Source organism: Ylistrum balloti, unplaced genomic scaffold (assembly GCF_031769215.1).
Source record: "Ylistrum balloti isolate Yb309-2 unplaced genomic scaffold, AGI_CSIRO_Ybal_v1 Utg369798, whole genome shotgun sequence".
In the NCBI taxonomy this organism is placed as follows: Eukaryota; Metazoa; Mollusca; class Bivalvia; order Pectinida; family Pectinidae; genus Ylistrum; species Ylistrum balloti.
The window spans coordinates 1,130,731-1,146,969 of NW_026781977.1; the positions used below are offsets into that span (position 1 = coordinate 1,130,731).

The 16,239-nt window shown below is 34.1% G+C and overlaps 1 protein-coding gene and 1 pseudogene across 1 annotated transcript in view; one reads left to right on the forward strand and one right to left on the reverse strand.

Moving 5' to 3' along the window:
• LOC132544413 (U2 snRNP-associated SURP motif-containing protein-like) overlaps positions 1-10,682 on the forward strand; it is a 27,327-nt gene extending 16,645 nt beyond the window's left edge. Inside the window, exons 12-24 of the mRNA XM_060208004.1 lie at positions 653-719; positions 1,237-1,415; positions 1,696-1,858; positions 2,324-2,403; positions 2,921-3,008; positions 3,465-3,569; positions 5,120-5,291; positions 5,676-5,792; positions 6,281-6,383; positions 7,023-7,152; positions 7,562-7,672; positions 8,046-8,161; positions 8,967-10,682. Coding sequence (XP_060063987.1) covers positions 653-719; positions 1,237-1,415; positions 1,696-1,858; positions 2,324-2,403; positions 2,921-3,008; positions 3,465-3,569; positions 5,120-5,291; positions 5,676-5,792; positions 6,281-6,383; positions 7,023-7,152; positions 7,562-7,672; positions 8,046-8,161; positions 8,967-9,075 — 1,540 coding nt within the window. The 3' untranslated portion in view covers positions 9,076-10,682. The remainder of the gene's footprint in view (positions 1-652; positions 720-1,236; positions 1,416-1,695; positions 1,859-2,323; positions 2,404-2,920; positions 3,009-3,464; positions 3,570-5,119; positions 5,292-5,675; positions 5,793-6,280; positions 6,384-7,022; positions 7,153-7,561; positions 7,673-8,045; positions 8,162-8,966) is intronic.
• Positions 9,729-15,792, reverse strand: LOC132544456 (uncharacterized; annotated as a pseudogene).
• Positions 15,793-16,239: the final 447 nt, after the last annotated feature.

A 16,239-nucleotide genomic window follows, 5' to 3' on the forward strand; every position in this document is an offset into this window, starting at 1 on the left:
TTGATTTTGATACAACCAAATTTTCTTTTTTGTTATTTCTGTTTGATTTTGAAGATAATTTGTTTGTTACAATATGATGCTACAAGGTAAACTTATTTTGATTTATTTTGAAATATTTCTGTTAACTTTTAAAAGTAACTGACCAAAGCTTTGCTATGTGTTAGAAACTTAGATAAGGAATAGAATTTCGATATTTGAATTTAAATTACAAGTGGTAGATTTTCATGCATTATGGCTTTTATATTTGAATTTAAATTACAATCAAAACTGACTGCACTTCCTAGTGATTTTCATTTGTCTTACATTGGCTTCTAAAAACCTTGAAAAACAAAGTTACACAATTGTTACTTGTACAATTGAAAGATATATCTGTGAAATGGCTGAAATTTAAAGCATTAGTTTTCATTTATTCCTAACAGTGATGTATATGCTCTTTTAGGAAGCATATTTGTAGGAGATATATCTATGAATTGAAAATGATTGTTGCACCTGCATTAAACAAGCCAAGATGGTTGTTTTCAGTAATATTCTAAAATTGATTAATCAAAATTTTTGAGAGATGTGAAAACCAACAGAAGTGTTTCAGTGCCCTGTATCAGTAATGTAGCATGGGAATTGACTGTTAATAATGGTGTATACCTGGTGATTGCAGGTTCCTGTTCGACAACCAGAGCCCAGCACACCTCTATTATAGATGGAAAATGTTCACCATTCTTCAGGTAGGTACTTCTTTGGAGTATTTTTGTGGGAGGATTGATAAAAAGTGGAAAGTTTTTAAGGGGAAGGGAGTGGTAACAAGTTTGTGGTAAACCTTAGATTTGAAATCAGCTGGTGATACATTTTACATTTCATATAGAATTAGGACAAATTTTGAATATTTGAAATCAAATTATGATAAATTTTAGATTTGAAATCAAATATATCCTAATTAATTGCCTATTTCTGTTGTTTTGTGATAAATAGTTCCTTAAAATAACAGTTATTTTGTAATCACACAGTTTCAATATTTTTGAAAAAAAATTTCCCTCTTTCTCCAAAAAATAAGACCTGCTAGTATAGCTTAAAATGTAAATGTTCCTGATAACCCAGAAAATATTTTGATTCTGCATTAATATCAGTTCAATTTATAGCATTGATATGAAAAAAGGTAACAAGACAAAATTTCAAATTTCTTGTACTACGGTATTACTTAAGGTTGATTGTCTCTGTATTAACAAGTCTTTATTTATACTTCAGGGTGACTCACCGTACAGATGGAGGACAGAAGAGTTTAAAATGTTTAAGGGAGGTTCTCAGTGGAAACCCCCACCTATGAACCCTTACACTCAGGGCATGCCAGATGAACTGGTCCGTGAGGATCTACCTCTGGATCAGGAGGATGAGGTTGTCACCAAAAAGGGACAGCTAACAGATAGGTTTGTTGATTTGATCTACCAAGTAAAGGTGTGGCTTTAGGAAATGTTTGCTGACCTATATAAACATAGCATAGACTGGAGTGAAGGTCTCATTGAGTTGTGCAAAGGTTTTGACAGATTTGAGTGGAAGTCATTTTGAATTGAATGAAGGTCACACAGATTTGAATGAAGGTCACAGTGATTGATACATTGATTATATAACTTTTGTGAGGATAGAAAATATTCTGTAAGAAAAAATGATCTTGAGAAATATCCTGATGACAAATCTTCTTTTTGCTAGTCAAAGAGATCGCTTAGAAGATACATTACGTGAGCTAACGCCAGAGCGAATGAAAATTGGTGACGCAATGGTGTGGTGCCTAGATCATGCGGAGGCGGCAGAGGAAATTGTAGAATGTATTACTGAGTCCTTGTCCATACTACAGACTCCAATTCCAAAAAAGGTCAGTCTCCATGCAACATCTGCTGTATTTTTCCAGCCCATGCCTCACAATAAGTCTATTGTAGTTTCAGTAGAAATTTCAGAGATTGCTCATTATTGTCCTGTAAACAAAACACCTCCCCTCTTCGAGTCAGTGGTAATATATTGGCCCTTGGATAACCTATGGATAGATGTGGTATATAAAGTCTTGTGACCTTTCAGTCTTTAAAACTAGCTTTTGCATCTTGAAAGATTGATTAATGTACAATTTTCCTGCGACTTTTAGGTGCTAAATGAGGCATTGCTCTGGTAATTCAATTTGCACATGTACCACAGCAGGCATTTTTAACATAACTTATTCTGTTATGGAATTTAAGCTTTAAAACTTGTAATGCAATATATATATATGTTATTGATCGGAGTGTTTGACTGGACATCAATTTAATGATTACAAAACTTTGACATTCATGTCTTGTTTGTGTTACAGATTGCAAGGTTGTTCCTGGTGTCAGATATTTTATTTAACAGTAGTGCTAAAGTCCCCAATGCTTCATTCTTTAGAAAATGGTAAGTCTTCACATACATTCATTATAGAAATGTAAACTTAAGGATGTTTGATAACGATTAGAAAAAGATGTTGCAACTTCACTAGTAATGTGCTTCTCTGATTTTAAACACAGAAGTACTTAACTTATATTAAGAATTTGATAAGGCTGAGTTACAAAATGGCAAATTATACATTGAAGGGAGATTAACTTTACTATTTAAAGAAAGGATTTCTTGATGTATCGCCAAGAATATGTTTTCTTTGATGAATTTTTATATTTGACCATTTTAATTTTTGAAAAACTATAATCTCTGCTGTTTTTCAGTTATCAAATTAAATTACGGGAAATCGCTAAAAATGTGTTTTCTTTGATGAATTTTTATATTTGACCATTTTAATTTTTGAAAAACTATAATCTCTGCTGTTTTTCAGTTATCAAATTAAATTACGGGAAATCGCTAAAAATATGTTTTCTTTGATGAATTTTATATTTGATAGTTGGATTTTTTGAAAACTATAATCTCTGCTGTTTTTCAGTTTTCAAATTAAATTACGGGAAATATTCAAAGATGTACACGAGACCTATGTAAATATTGATGGCAGGTTAAAAGCAGAACAGTTTAAAGTAAGTATATGTGGCCTGTAAAACAAATATCTCACATGTTGGCAGCTAAATCTGTATTGTTATTGAACAGGAACTTTGTATTGTTCAAGATACTTAACAGTATAATAATTGAGTCAAGATACTTCTCTTGAACATTAAATTCTATTATGTTGGGCTTTTCATTACAATAAAAGTGAAATATTCTATCACTCTTGTATGATTTTTATATTAAAATCTTGTGGTTGAAGAAGAAAGACTTGTCAAAGCCTCTAACAATTACATGTAGCTGTTGAAAGTTGAAATTTGTCTTTAATTTTGATAATTTTTCTTCATTGTGAAACTTTGAATTGTTGAAGAAAATTTGTTGAAACTGGACATATGTATTAGATTTCTACAATTACAATATATTCCACCCAATTAAGGGAGATAAGCCCGAAAAAAGTTATTTAATATTATATGTGTTCATTTTATTTATAGCAAAAAGTGATGGGCTGTTTCCGGGCCTGGGAAGACTGGGCTATTTATCCTAATGACTATCTAATTAACCTACAGAATATATTTCTTGGTCTTGTACCTACTAAGGTAAGAAACTTGTGTTAACAGCCTGTGTCTGATCTGAGATAAGTCTTGTTATAATTCTGATGGATTCCTGGATCGATCTGTAACATAGGTTTCCCAGGACCTTACTTTTGTATGTGCAACTTATGAGACTGATCAGGGAAATCAAAATGTCTGACAGTTGACCATATTGGATTCTGACAGTTAAAGTGGGTTTTTAGGTCACATAAGGCAAAGTCTTGAGTAACCTATTGCGATCGTCGTTTGTCTGATGTTGTACGTCATCTGGCATAAACATTTTTGACATTATCCATAACCAAATGATCATGGTCATGATATTGGGTGAAGGCCTACCAAATTTGTTCTAATGAATGACCTGGACTTATTTTCAAGGTCACAGGGGTCAAATGTGTGAAAATTTTGAAATGACTTCACCCCCAAACTCAATAAAAGGTCTACTACATAGGTCACTGTTATTAGAATTAGACTTTTGTCATCATGTTTTGGTTTACAAATGATAACTTGTAGTAGGGTTGACCGATTTATTGAAACTTGATGCAATCTATTTTTATCAGAAAACATATAGGATGGGATTGAGTTAAGGGTCAAAAGGTCAACTGTGAAGACTGGGAAGATCACTTACTACAATAGACATTAATGGAAGCAAAGTTTGTCAGAATAATACCAGTAGTCTACTGACCAATGTTTAAGGTCGTTGTATCAGAATTCTTTTCATGTATATACTTACAATGTAACTAGAGCGGTTGAATTCACCCTTAAAGTTCAGACACAAAGCCGGGTCTTTTCCGACATGTCAGTGTTTTAGTTTGTTTTCCAGATAATCACTCAGTTGAATTGGGGATGATAAACTTGATTAAAACTTCATACAGTATTAAGCATAAGGGAATGCATATAAAGTGCTTTTCCGTATTATTTTCTGGTTTTTGTGACCTTCCTGTCAAAACAAAGGCTTTTAGATGGAAGACATTCAGTTGTTAAAATGAGATATCTGTTCATTGCTATCAAGGTCTATGTTGCTTAGAAACTTTAATTCACAGGAAGAGTCAAATGTTGCATGCAACACTCACTGTGAGCTTCTTAATCATTGTTTTCTGTGTTTTGTTTTAAACAAATATAAGGAAAAGAAAACCTTTTAAATTGTATCTGTACTGTTGCCTTAACTTCATTTCTGAATACCTTAGAATGACTTCTATTGAAGAAAGTCTTGAATAAGATTATAAAATGAATGAGGGATGAAAAAATGGCAACATTTGTTAATGTTTCTTTTCTATGTAGACATTCAATAGAATATCACTTATAAAGTACAAGTGAAAGAAAAAAAGATAGATATGATGTTCTGACAGTGAAATGCTTTTCTGAATTTCTTATCCGACATAATAGAACTGAATATGTATAAATTTGGTGTATAAAAACATGAAAATTTGAAGCCATTTTCTTCAGAATGAATTTCTACTTTTATTTTGACGGGTGCTTTTGAATAGGATAGACCCTTTTTATATGATTTTGTGAAAGTCTTAATGATAAATTCACCAATTTCCTTCTGTTCTTTGTAGGGGGTGACCAAGTTGCCAGGTATTGATCACTCAGACAGTGAGGACCTCGATGGCGCACCTATTGAGGACCTGGATGGTGCTCCACTTGAACAGTCAAAGGAGGATCTGGATGGAAAGGTTCTTGTGGAGTACGATGGAGAACCCTACTCTGAAGATCTGGATGGGGCACCAAGTAGGTGCTATGTTACAATGAAAACTTCCATCTCGTGCATTTATACGGCCCATGATTTTTATTGTGGGGGTTTGGGGCATATAGTGTTACATGTTTTCATACCATTTTGTCCTTGGTCAATGTCGTCACTTGAGCAACCTCATTTCTTCAGGAATTTTGATCAAAAGGTTCAAAGGTCAACTATGACAAAACATCGGATGAGTTAGTGTCTCAGGGTTCAATTGTCAAGGTTAATGTTATTATTATAGACATTTGTCAGATAATGATACTTCTAAATATAGGCCATTTATGTCTTAGAAACATTTTAAAATTTTGGTGACAACTTAATTATTGACAATTAATGAAGTAAAACTCAGCATTAAGATATTTTTGTTCCTGGATTAGTTGGCGAGTACCAGAAAAAAGAGGAATGTGCTGATGTTCATGGCAGGTCCCCAGTAGCTCCAAAATTCTTTAAATCAAAGTGGGAGACAGTTGATGATGCTGAGCTTGAAGCACAGGGTATGTGTGAGCTGGAATATGCTTTTCTCTTGTATAGATAGCAAGTCAGTAAACAAAGTAACCATATCAAACAAGTTCTCAGGTGACTCTCTATTTCTCTATCATTGAACTTGTTTTATGTTTAGAAAGAGGTATAGCATCAGAAAATTATCATCTTATGATTTTCTGGTGTTGTTGTAAACTCACAGTGGAGGAGATAGATCAGTTTAGATTCAATGTCAGAATAAAAATTTTGAAGTAGATAAGCTCTTTCTTGTATTTTTGTGTATTAAACAGGAGACATGAAAATTGTATGAAAGTCATCTTTTTAAAATGATTTTTGAATGGTCTTAAGTTTTAAAGCTTCATAGAAAGCTGTTCAACATAAACATGTCCTCTTTTATTTGGATGCATACGTTTATCAAGTAGCTGTTACACTCAAGTGCTAGCAAAGGAGCCATCGGTCGATACAAAAATAAGATAAAAAAAGTTTTCTTTTTTCTATGTAGCTATGACAACCTCTAAATGGGACCTACTCGACAACCAGGAGGAAGAGGAAGAAGAGGTAGAGGAAAAATCCCAGGGAGAGATGTATGAAGATATTGATGGGCAGTAAGTAACACTTGTTAATGTACTATCAGAGAAATATCTGAAGGAGAGATGCATTGAGATATTGATGGGCAGTAAGTAACACTTGTTAATGTACTATCAGAGAAATATCTGAAGGAGAGATGCATTGAGATATTGATGGGCAGTAAGTAACACTTGTTAATGTACTATCAGAGAAATATCTGAAGGAGAGATGCATTGAGATATTGATGGGCAGTAAGTAACACTTGTTAATGTACTATCAGAGAAATATCTGAAGGAGAGATGCATTGAGATATTGATGGGCAGTAAGTAACACTTGTTAATGTACTATCAGAGAAATATCTGAAGGAGAGATGCATTGAGCCATTGATGGGCAGTAAGTTACCCTACCACTATATTGTCCTATAAAAACACCAGGAAGAGATTTATGATGTTTTTTATAGTCTGATCAAAAACTGGGATAAAAAAAGGTTATATATTTCACAGAAATTATGAACCAAACAAGTTTTCCATGTTAACTTCATTTTCAAGTTCACTATATTGCAATGATTTATATTATCTTCGATACATTAAACCCCAGAAAAATAACACTCAAGTTAACAATACCTTTGTTAAACACCATGAAAACATGTTGAATACAAACAAATTTTTTGTTATCAGACCTCTTGATGAAGAGGAAGGATACTCTAGAGGTACAGCATCAGACGAAGAAAGTTTCCAGGACTATTCCGAGTATCACCACAAACAGGAAATGACGGAGGAAAGGAGAGCAAAACTTCGGGAAATTGAGGTATCAACTAACAGTTTTATAAGGTGTATCAGAAAAAATCAGATGTTTAGGTAAACTTCAGACAAGCTCCCAAAGAATAAAACAATGGAAAAAATTTATTAAAGCTCACCTGAATTTGACTGGAAATCAAACAGTGGAATGTTTAGCTATGCATTCATTCCTTATTCAAGCATTAATTAGAAATGCATATCTTTACACTTAAAACATTGTGTTTCATATATTTCTTCCTTACGGTGATGACAGTAATGAATAAATATACAATTCCTATGTAATATAATTCCTTAAAACTCTTTTCACAACAAGTACCTTTTCCAGAACATGTTTAACTTTGGTTCTGCTGTGATTGATATTATTGTACTAAAAATGACAGCAATAGATTTACCATTATTTATAATGATGTAATTTGAAGGTTAAAGTTATGAAGTACCAAGACGAACTTGAGGCTGGAAAGAGAACTAGAAAAAATCATATAACCATATCGCAGCAAGTGGAACACTACAGAAAGAAACTGCTACAGAAGGTGGGTGGTTTTGTGTGATAAAGACTTGTGTTCACCTACCTCTATATATTTCACTTTCTCATAGGTGCTTGTATTATAGGTATTAAAATGAACTTGGTTTTCAAAAATGATTGATTATGATGTCATTATAATGAAATGTGCAAAAGCATGCATGCTTTGATGAAATATGAATAATTGTGTAATTGATTTAGTGCAGTAATAGATGTAATGTTAGGATGATGCTATGCTACAACATGTTTTTTTCAGATATTTAGGAACAAACAGAATTTAAATGATATGTTCCTGGATTAATATTGTAAATATTGTTCTTTTTTCTATGAAATCCTTGAATATTCTAAACGCCATATTTGATAACTTTATATCAAATTTCCAGGAAACTGACTCACCAGGAAGAGATGCACGGAAGCGTCATCGATCAAGATCATACTCTCCTTCAGCTTATAGATCTATTTCAAGTAGTCCAAAACGAGGCTCTAAAAGATTGAAAAGGTTGGTGTTCTCTAGTATTTCAAGTCATACAAGAAATCTGTTCAAAGACTTGGAAATGAAGGAATTTATTTCCAAAATTATGAAACTCATCAAATTTTCTGAAATTTAAGATACAAAATCAGTGAAACTTTTACTCAAAGGGGATTTTTTAAGACAAAAGTTGGAATGTGAAATGCTTTTAACTGGGGCTCTGAGAAATGGTGAGGGTTTTGATCATTTGATTATTTATTGCTTTGTGATCCATCATTTGTAGTTAACAGTTTTTTAATGAGAAGCTAATTTTGCGTAAGGAAAAGCAACATTAAACTTCTGACATTCAACCTGATGAGTTTTCATTGATAAATTCAACAGTTTAGTTTTGTGTTTGTGGCTTTGATCTTGTTAAGTTAGATGTGTACAAAGCTCATTGGTATGGTGGATATGAGTTGTTATGCTCCTCACAAATTTGCAGGGGAGCATATAGTTGCCACATTGTTAACCTTGTTCTCATTGGAGTATGTGACCCTTTACTGGAATAGACCAATTAACACGGCAGGTGTCTTTGATAAAGCAGAAGATGCTTACACTTTTGGAACACTAGGTCTTAGTCTCCCTGTCTTTTGTTAAATGATTATGTCAGTGATAAATCTATGTGCTAGTCCAAAGTCCTGTACTCATAGAATTTTGGTGAGACTTCTAGAATTTCAGAAAATACTTATATTTTATGGTGTGGGACCCATTGTTTTTAAAGTCGAAAAGGACTCCTGAAAATACATCATTGATTGATCACTGTATTTGCTATCTAGGTGTCTTGTTTTTATTTCAGTCCGAAGAGGTCGCGAAGATCAAGGTCAAGGTCACCACACAAGAGATCAACTTCCAGAAGTCCAAGTAGACATCGTCACAAACACAAAAAAAGCAAACATCGAATGTAGGATTAAATTGAGGGGGGAGGGGGAAAGGGCATTGAAGGGATAAACGGGGAGATTGGCAAGCTCTCATTGTTAATCAAGAGCACTTAACTAATAAAGTTAGGAAGTTCTTTCATCATTTTCCTCAAGATATACCACAATAATTCATCATGATGATTCGAGCTGAAATATTTCATTATGTATACCATGTGTATTTGGATGTAAAGTTTTGCAGCATGCTGTAGATAGAAAATATCAACAAATCTTATAACATTTAAAACAAACGGCGAACTTATTTCTCTATAACTAGACCCACAGCACTCAGTTTATCACATCATAATATTTCTCAGAATTATTTCTTTACTATTCATTCTAGAAATCCAAGTTGAATTTGCAAATAAAGAACATTCTATGGTTCAGGGTTTCTAATTGGTATCACATTGTTAAACATGAGTCTATACCCGTTTTGTTTTCAGATGAACTAGATGATGAGACAATTTCTTTTTATGGTAATATTTTTGTTCCTTGATTGATTTCTTTCGTTACTTTTGTCATTGAAATATTTTTAGTTAAGTCCTGATAAAATGAAAATAAAATCCAAAAACATTGGATTAGCAGGTTATGTGTTTATGTGCTCTGTATTTATAAAGATTGGTTTTGGAACAACACAATCTCAATTCAGTTTGATAAGAAATATTTTATTTAAATCTGCCAGGTGATGTTTGGTACAATGCTATGATCAATAGCACATATTTTCGAACACATTGGCAATTCTCAGAAAGATTCCTATGACAATATCTGGTACATTGTATAAAACACTGATATTTAGGTAGGAAGGAGTCAATATGTAGGAAAAGGTACTTATTCAGGTTGAATAATCATATATTTTTGTGAGGTTCAAATTTCATAGTTTTCCAAAAACATCCATTTTGGTTGACACTTAATTTCCTTGATTAACCTTACAAAATCCAATTATATAAATCTTGATGGTTTCATGGACATAACATTTCTCAGATATAGAGTACCCACGAGTTAAACAAAAAAAATCCGTCGTGAAATTAATCATTTTACAGTACAGTGTATGTACTGAAATATCATTACCTTCAAAGTAGGTGAATCTACTCCTAGAATGTATTCCTAATTTGATGCTTCAGGAATCTTCCTACACTTTGGCTTAGTTTTAACTTATATAACTTGTTAAAATATCCATTCCAAGAAATTGATAGCAATGAATAAATGAATGCGCAATTTTGATTTCTGCAGAATAATTTCACTTTGAAGAATAGGCAACTATATTGTATGGTACTGGAGAATTTGTCCCTATTGCCAAAACTGCTTATAATTCTCTGTCAGAGAACATCTTACCAACAAATCAAACATTCTCGATATTATGAATGTTGATTATAAGGTATCAGATACCAGTGTTTTGATTTAGCTTTCAAAATAGATTTATCAATATACCAAACATACAAAAATGAAAACATTCTCCTGATCATGATCAATAATAATTTCTACTGTGTAATAGGTCAAACTGAATATCTCAAATCATTATTGTCACTTCTTTGTGTAGTAACACAAAGAACCTGAAAACTTTACACAGAAAATAAATCTGTATAGATTTTTATCTGAAATATTTGTCTTGTTTTTTGTTGATTTACTGTTGAAAAGATGGCTGTATTTTACCAATCAGGTTTCGTGCCCATTATTAATGAAAGCAGTTTTTAAATAACCATTTGATAAAGCGAAGAAAATATTACTTTTGTTTGATATCATTTTTTGTCTGTTACAGACTTCCAAAACATTCATGATTTATTATGTTTGAAAGAATGTTTCACATATTTTTTAGTTACAACAATGAATCATGATTGTTTCAATTTGCCCTTAAAACAGGTCACATGGCAAACTTTTTATGTCCTTTTGAGTGTTAAGTCTCAGGCGTGCATCTATATTTCCTGCTTGATAAACACCAAACACTGGCCAAAGGTCCTGCTGATCGTCTACATCTGTAAAAGTGTATATCCTTTTTGTAATGTCAAGGTCAAACACAGCGATGGTCCTAGCCACTCTGTTCATGTAGAATCCAAGTTTCAAATTTTTTTCTGTCCCAGAAGTAGAGTCACTGAGAACTTTCCTGAACATGATGGAGCCACCATTACATTTGAAGAAGAGGACAACACCATCAGTACCAGAATTATGTGCATTAACCGACCAGGCCCCACTTTGCCGACCGACATAGTGACCTTTACTGATTGCATTTTCTGTTGCAAAGGCTACCTCAAAAACCAGATTGGCTGCAGATAAGTCACTTTCTATTTGGTAGGAGATATCAGTCTCAAAGTAGACTATTTCTGTGCTTGTAAACACTGTGGAACCTCGTGCTCCCTCATACATTTGGGTTTGATAAGGTTCTGTTGGCAAGTTGTAGGATATGTCCAGTTGTAGGATATGTCCAGATGTCTATTGGACATGGTAAGTTTATCACTGGACAGATACCGTGTATACAGAGTACCTGGATCCATGAAGAAGCGGGGACCTAGACAAAATAAAGTTATTGTTTTTAAATATAATAAAGATTAACATTTCCCTGGTAAATATATGTCTTGCACATCTGACCTGGCGAGGGCAACTGGTTTTTAGCTCACCTGGCCATGTCCGTCATCCGTCCGTCAGCGTCTGTCAACTTTTCATTTAAACAACTTCTTCTGAAATACCAAAAGGCGTAGAGTTATCATATTTGGCTGGAAGGTTCCTTTGATGAAGTCAAACAGAGTTTGCAAAAACAGAAATGACCTTGACCCATATTCAAGGTCACAGAGGTAAAATGTCTTAAAACCTTTAAACAACTTCTTCCAAAATACCAGAAGGCCTAGAATCATTATATTTGGCTGGAAGGTTCCTTTGATGAAGCCCAACAAAGTTTGCAAAAAAAAAAAAAAAAAAACTTAACCCATATTCAAGGTCACAGAGGTCAAATGTATTAAAAAATTTTTAGGGACTTTCAAAATACCGGAGGGCCTAGAATCATTATATTAGGGTAATATGTTCCTCTTATGGTGTCCTACAAAGTTTGCTTAAAGAAATGACCTTAACCAATCTTCAAGGTCACAGGAGTAAAATGTGTTAAAACGTTTAAACAATTTCTTCTGAAATATCGAAAAGCCTAGAATCATTATATTTGGCCAGTTTGTTCCTTTCATGAAGTCCAAGAAAGTAAAGAAATGACCTTGACCCATGGTCAAGGTCACATGTGTCAAATGTGTTAAACGTGGAACATTTGCACAGACATAGTAATGTTGGTCATAAAGATCCAGGTGAGCGATACCGGGCCTCTTGTTTCTGGTAAAACGGAGACCTAGCCCTTCCATGAGTCCACTTGGAGGGATCAAACTTTACGACAGTTGATATTGAAACTGAACATTTTGTTATGTTGTTCCACATGGTTGTATCTTTAATAATGCACATATGAGTTACTTCAGGAAGTCAGGAATAAAGATTGTGCAAACTATGCTCTTAGTGTTCCCTAACTCACTGGGCCTGGGGAAGGTTCAAATTTTTAGGTCATCTGACCCGAAGGGTCTTGATGACCTATAGTCATCCTGTTTTACCGGTTGTCCTGCTCTGTGACTCGTGTAAACGTTCCATTCAGATCACTTCTTCTCAACCAATAGGCCCAGGTGGTGATCTTTTTGCCTATGGCATAATGGAATGAAGGGCTACCACAATTTTTGGAAATATGAATGTTCCTGACCCACTTTAAAGGTCACAGGGGTCAAATATTTTAAAATCTTTAAACAACTTCTCAATAAGAAGATGACCCAGGTTGCTGATATTATGTATAGCATGCTAGGAGGAAGTTTTTTTTCCAATATGAATTACCCTTGACCAATTTTCAATGTCACAGGGGATGAATGTGTAAAAATCTTGAAACGACTTCTTTTCTAAAACAAAATGCCAAGAGTGCAGATATTTGGCCAGTAGCTTTTTGATTAAAAGGGCTACCAAGTATTTTCACATTACTGACTTTGACCAATTTTAAGGTCCTAAAGGCTTCAGATGCTTATCTTGGGCATAGTGCATGCTTGGACGAAGAGTTACCAATTTTGTTCACGTGATAGACATTTTCTCTTTTTAAAGATCACGGGGGTCGAATGTGTTAAAATCTTTTTCTCAGTAATGAAATGGTCCAGGCTGTTGATATTTGTACGTTAACATAAGTGGATGAAGAGCTACCAAGTTCATTCAAATAATTGACCTCGACCTATATTCAAGGTCTCTTGGGTCAAATGAGTTGAGATCTTAAAATGTCTTTTTCAACGAGCAATAGGCTCGAAGTAATGACAGTTTTTTTTATTTATATTAAGAATATGATTTAAAGAATGCAGAAAATGTTTTTAATGAATCAACAATGTCTCCTTTGTAAGCTGTAGAGTAGTTGAGAAACTGTTCAGTCCCTATTTGGCCCATTGCATATATATAGTCAGATGTTAATAATTTATAGGGAAGTCTTCCTTAACCACCCCGGACAAAATTCGTTCATACTTAATTTTAGCCTTAGCAAGTCAGAATTCCTAGTAGTAAAATGAGGGTCATTACCTCCAAAGGGCACTGGTTTATGGGGCCAAAAAGTACATTTTATTTAACAATCTTTCTTTGTTGTTTTAGAAACGTCTGAGCTAAATAGTCTAAATATTTTAGTGGGCAAGCAATAAATGTTTTTATTTTTCAAGGTTTTAGAGATTAATAAGACTAGTTGTTAAACTCTTGTCACCTAACTGTTAAATGTACGTGTGATACCCGTGTGTTTCTTGTTATGATAAAAGATTTGCCCGTTATTAGCTCACCTGGTACGAAAGACTTGTTAGCTTATGCCATAGCACACCATCCATCGTCTGTCTGGCGTCCGTCAACTTTTTACTACAAATCGCTACTCCTGTGGGAATAGATGGAAACTGCCAAAATTTGGCCTCAACTATTCTGTGGCGAAGGAGAATTATTTGGTATAAATATAAGGTTTCGGCCACCTCCTGGGGCGAGAGGGACAGGGCCTACTAGTGGCAAATAGAGTTAATTCTTTAAAAATTCTATTTCTGTAGTTGGAATAATTTCACTTACACTCGAGTCCGTTGATTACACATCTCGGCGAGGGGCAGCCATTCGTCATCACTATATAAAACATGTCAAAATGCACACATTAAAATGAAAATATGACTCGGCGGAACTCGCATAGATCGATGGAAAACGCAACTAATTTCATGAGCGAAATTACGAGGAAGTAGGCTCTGCACACTTAAAGATAAGTTTATTTCAGGTTCATGACTTATATGGAAGGCTCAAAAAAGAAAAAAAATTATACAAAATATTGAAATATTAAAAATATTACAGTCATTTTACATAGACCTCTTGCAAATGTACCTCATGTATACAATTTGGAAATTATGTGATTGCAGTTCCAGTTCCGTTCCAGTTAGTAACAGTGATAACTCACAAAAATATTACAATAATGCGAACTTGTCACTGCCATTGAAACGCAAATTAACAGTGCTTCGGCAACCTAAAATAAATTGAACGGTGCACAGATCTGATTTCTTTATGACTTGATGACAATGACATGAACTATTCTCTTTCTACTGATGATAAATGTATTTTTCATATCTACCATGTTTGTGTTCGGTACGAGACTGACGTCTGTGGTATTATACCATCCCTTGTTCCAACCCACAGGGATCTTGTCAAAAACCTGACAAATCTCTGAAGTTAATTGTGAGGTCGTATTTCTGATTGACAATATAAAATAAATATTTTACCATTTTTCTGCTTTTCCATATTGTATTTAGGAGGAGAAAGCTCATAATATTTCTAAATATAAATTGCAATGTAAAGATGAAGTCTCAAATAAGTCCGTATGTTTTGCTTTCCACACACTTCAACTGTAACGTAAATGAACCGATAGTGACCCCTGACCTCATTAAACATAACCACGAAGAGTAATAAAGAAGATATGAAAACGTGAGTAAATGAATGCACGGCCTAAGGAAGACTGTAAAGGTCTCAATTCATATATTATAAACCTAGGAGGCGACTGAGGAAAATTTTAAGTAATCGAAACAAATGGCACAATCTAATTGAGGATATGCACTAGCCCTGCAATTAAGTAAATTTCGTAAATTCCATACATGTGATAATTTTAGAAGCAAAAGTTCAAATTTTTATCCGGAACTGTGCAAATACTCTAATGAAATAAAACATGACAGACAGGCTGGTAAACCCCGCGGACTAATAGTCCAGCAGTGGTGTCTATCAGGTGAAATCTCGAAGATTCTACAAAAGGCGAACAAGTGAATACCATCTGTTATTGCAACTATGGGGGAAAATTACTCAGTTCGTAAGATAAATTCTTCAGATGGTGATACTTATATCACACTTAATACATACAAATGGAGTTTTGCTAAAACAGTATACGCTGTCCCGTTCTCTCAATACCAGATATGTCTTACCTGATGCGGGATTTTCTACATTCATGGAGTCTAATTCTGAAAGGATCCGCCTGTTTTCCATCTCCAGGTGTTCCACTCTTGCTTCAAGAACTTTTATCGTGTCCAGTACTGCATGCCTCACTCGCTCTAACACGGCCTGCTCCAGGAAAACAGCATTCTTTTCTTTTCCAATTAGTTGAGAATGCCCAGTTGATTTCAAACAGATTAAAATCTGAATGATCAGAACCAAACTATCGTTGTTTATCATTTTTAAACTGTATGATGGGTCATGTACACCGCTGTTGTATCTACAAAACTTGATTGAGTGTCCTAAGTGGACACGTCCTGTGATACACAAAACACAACGAGTGACAGTATATTAAACTTAGCAGCTAAATTCAGCTATGATGAACAGGAAGTTTGTCGTTAGATAATCACGATTGCATTATACTAATAATAAACTTTATTTATTTTACAACAATTGCGAAACAAGATTTTCCAACTTATATTTATCCCCGTGAAAATCCACATGGTCGGCAGGTGACCCCATACCTTTTCACATCCCGGAAATCGAACCGCGGACGGTGAGGTGAAAGGCGAGTGCGTTACCACTGCGCCATCCGACCACTATGATTATAAATACTACAAAAGCTACACATCGTTGATAAGGATACTGTAAATGAAAACAACTTTATTGGACACAAAATTCAATCAA